This window comes from Saccostrea echinata, unplaced genomic scaffold (genome assembly GCF_033153115.1).
Source record: "Saccostrea echinata isolate AGI-Se365-2 ecotype Australia unplaced genomic scaffold, CSIRO_AGI_Sech_v1 ptg000018l, whole genome shotgun sequence".
Classification (NCBI taxonomy): Eukaryota; Metazoa; Mollusca; class Bivalvia; order Ostreida; family Ostreidae; genus Saccostrea; species Saccostrea echinata.
In genome coordinates this window covers 3,282,601-3,286,698 of record NW_026889767.1, presented here as the reverse complement: position 1 = coordinate 3,286,698, position 4,098 = coordinate 3,282,601, and the positions used below count along the sequence as shown (strand labels likewise).

Genomic DNA, 4,098 nt, shown 5'->3' with positions numbered 1-4,098 from the left:
GAGATGTTTTAAAAATATTTTCCGTTTTCCGTTGATTTCTATAGTGAAAAACACTAGTTTTACCAAAATTATCGAGTTATCTCTCTTTGTTTTCCCAAAAAAGTAATGTTTTATGAAAATTCATATAAATATCTATATAATTATGAAAAATCATTTAAATGTGTTAACTTTTGAAAATTAGCATGGAGGTAGGCGGGAGAACAATACTATCGTTTGCAGTTCTTCCCACCGACGATCAGTCTAGGTGAGGTAGAACATGATCATTCCGACTTGGATTAAAATAGCACAAAACTGTTCAACATTATCAAATATCCATTGACCTTTCTGATTATTGTTGTCAAGTTGGTCCTTGGGAGATACTAGAATTTTAAATAAGAGTCCTTAACAAACACTTTGAGATAATTCACGGTCAGAAGTCGTGGGAATGAACACAAAATCGTCAAAGATACTCAAATAGATAATCTTTTCAATCGGTATAAAATCACAATTACATGTTGTACAGGACAGAAGTGTAGCTTGTCGCCTTTTTCAGATTCATATTGGTAGTGGAACAACATGAATGTACACTTACTTATCTTTAGTGTATTCATACTCGGGGTAAAGGGACTTCTAATTAACCTAAACCAGACTCATCATCCAAGTGTTTCAGAGAGATTAGATGCACTGGAAAAGCAACTAGCAGAGGAGAAGAGGCAAAGGTATCTGCTTCAAATGAAATACGATCAAGAAATCGAATACATGAATTCAACAGACCAAAAACTGCTCCAAGTTTACAAAACAGCTCTGAAACAATTCCAAGATATTTCAATCCAAATTAAGGGTGCTTCGTTGAGCATTAATAAACAAGACCACAGGCACAGTCTGGAAATACAAGAAATGCTAGGAAAACTGAGAGAAGTACAGACATCATTGAGTGCTTTTGCCTCAAACCAGTTTGAAATAGCCAACCTTCATCGACATTTCCAAGAAAACGAAAATGTTTTGACTAGCATGTTAGACATTCTTAAACATAATGAAACTACAAATAACGAGGCATTAATCAAAATGAAGTCAAATCTATCCAGTCTCGCAAACAGCATAAGGACATTAGAATATACCGTGAATGCAAACACAGATAAACAGATCCGCTTACAAACAGAGCTCTAGGGTATGTTATAACGGATCTTTCTATCAAATACAATTGTGAAGGCTCACATATAATTATTTGGCGAATTTGATAGTGAAAATAGAATTAAAATAAAGATTTTTTTAAACTATTTGGCGGATTTCCATTTTAAATTTAATAATCTATATAAAATCTCTGTCAAAAAGGTTATGGAAATGCTGGTGCGTTATTTTTTTTAGGCGGATTTCTTTGATTGAAAAAGCAAGTATTCTTAAAAAAAAAAAAAAAAAAAAAAAAAAAAAAAAAAAAAAAAAGAAACATCAGAGATACTCAAGGTGTAGAAAGTCAACTAAGAATTAGGTTGATAAATATCCTAACATGACATAAGGTGTAGGTTATTGAGTTCCAGCATCTTGTGTTGAATAAATATTTACATGTATTTTGTTTCTTAGTACACGGGCCTTTGCAACATATGTACCATCTATCTTTCCAATGATAGAATCTTCCGTACAAATCCAAAACAGACATATCAAGACCCAGTCATCATGGATTATCGAAAATAGCTAGTGTTTTAAACAAACAAAACTTTAGGCCTATCGTGGATAGAATTTTACATTTGTGTAGATCTTTGTAGAAAATGTGAACGAAAGGTTAACCTGTGTCACCTTTCAAAGTAACCAATGAACTCGTCCATGGATGCATTGACTGTTGTTGTAAAATTTACCTGAGAATCCTACGCAAACGAAAACGCGAAATCTCTGTATAGAAATTGTTGCGGCTGCGGAGCATCACTCATCATTCCTTTGTCATAGAATATAATACGACAATTAACACTCAATGTCTTTCATATTTCAAGATAAGGTTCATTTTTGTTTCTAGAAATATTTTAATTTACACGAAATAATATATTTTCATGTTTTTAAACTGAGTAAATTGATGACCTAGCATCGTTTTAGATAACTCAAGCCCCTCTAGGGCTTGAGTAAAAATTGCAACGTGCCAAATTTTCTCGATACACGATATATACCATGGTTGTCATAGAAAAACGCGAATATATAAAAAATATTTTTGTTTCACTGATGTTATAAAGTAAAAAAAAAAAACATGCACAATAATCAACATTTTGTTTTGAATGCTACATATGAATTTTGATAAAATATCTCTATAAATAACATTTTTCTTCCAGTAAACCTGATCTTACAGCACCGACGACATAAAAAAAATTTGTTACTGGCGTTTGTGACGTTTAGAAATTGTACTTCTTTGCTATCGAATTTAAGAATGTCGTTAGAGGCAGAAATTGGATGAAACATTTGATTTTTAGTTAGTAACCAAGTATATCAGTCTCGGACATTCTAGCATCATCGAAAGATCCAATATAAACCAATGTCCTTCAAACGTTTCCATCTCTTTCCGGAATGGACAGAAGTCTTTCCTCGTTTTTGACGTAAGCCTTTGTGACGTAGGCAACCCAGGTCATACGATATATATTCTAATGTTTTTATTCAATCAAATGACGTGTTAAAACCAAAAATAAATTATTTAATGATAATTTGGTGTTCTGCATTATTCCCCGACTTGGTCATTTTTAACAATGTTAATTTTAAAGCAATGCTTTTGTACATATAACATCATATAATTATCATTTATAATGTTAATCTAATGCATTTTCATACATTAGTAGCAAAGATCGTAGAGTCATAGAATCCATGTATTTTTTATCATAATATGTTAACGTTTTATCCAGTAACAAAAAATCTATGATATAATCCAAAATATCTGACGTTTTCCAGGCGTTTTTCACAGTTTTGATATTTGACGTGCCAGGAAAAGGGCAGAATTGGCGCCATTATGAAAAGTGGAAATTCACCGCCGCCCTCCGGAGGCGGCATTCTCGGGTCAATTTTATACATGCGAACCGAATTAAATATCTAACTCACATTTTATCAACAGTAAAATGCTTCTAGTACTCACCAATATCACTTTTTTTCCCTTTTTATATATTTTTATATTTTTAATATAAAATGTCTCGTGAAAACATTTTATCAAACTGTCGAGATTGTGCCGATTTCCTGCATTTTGAAATCTCGTGAGACCTGTTTCGAAATGTGGAGTGATAGTTTTTTAAGCGATATTGGTTAGAACTATAATATTGTGCTATTGATAATTTGTGAGTTTAACATTTAATTCGATTTGCAGATATTTTGGACTACTTTGAAAGTGCTTTTCTTAAAAATTTTAAAAAAGTGCTTTGCGCCGACCACCTATTTTTGAAACTCTTTACATGTCGTTTTCATAGGCAAAATGAAACTAAATCTTCAAAGTATTAAGGAGGAACAGGACCTTGAGCTGAAAAAAATCTAGTCAATTAATTTTTTTTTCATATTTTGATTATTTTAATTTAGTATTTCCTACATATCTTAAAGCAATTCTGTCATCAGATTTCTTGAATTGTTTAAGAGATATCGCCATACAAATATCGCTCCGTACAGTGCCTGTATTAAATTTTGGTTCTTCGTGTTTTTCGGGTCCATTATTGAGTCTATAATGGAAATTTTTAAGCACAAACAAAAATATGTATAAGGACATGCAGTCCTTCAAATATTCAGAATATAAATAGTGTTTAGAATTCGTACGGCATTTTTTTTTTCACATTTCACAATGTATATGGACTAGATAAATTACACACTTTTCAAGACGGCTTCAACGACAAAAAACGCACTTCGGAAAGAATTCTGTCAATGAATATTTTTAAAATTTAAGATTGAATCGAAGTCCTTCTTCCTAGTAATTATTTGTAGCGATATCTTAAGGTGAAGCTTACCTCATTATCACACAAGACATAGTTGAACAATACATAAAAGCGCTTCATGCTTACATTTTCCGAGTACGGGAAAACAACTGTGACGACACACGAAAACTTACACAAGCGAAATGGAATATTAATTCAGATAATCTCTGCTACCAAATACGTAAAAATTATTATTCTAATT

The 4,098-nt window shown here is 31.9% G+C and overlaps 1 protein-coding gene across 1 annotated transcript; it reads left to right on the top strand.

Moving 5' to 3' along the window:
• Positions 1-546: 546 nt before the first annotated feature.
• On the top strand, positions 547-1,146 carry LOC133189444 (uncharacterized). Its single transcript, XM_061324817.1, has one exon. It carries the CDS (start codon positions 556-558, stop codon positions 1,144-1,146), a length of 591 nt encoding a protein of 196 aa, XP_061180801.1. The 5' UTR covers positions 547-555.
• The last annotated feature ends 2,952 nt before the right edge of the window (positions 1,147-4,098 follow it).

Coding starts and splice junctions, on each gene's coding strand:
- LOC133189444 (XM_061324817.1), top strand. CDS start 556: ATGAATGTACACTTACTTATCTTTAGTGTATTCATACTCGGGGTAAAG.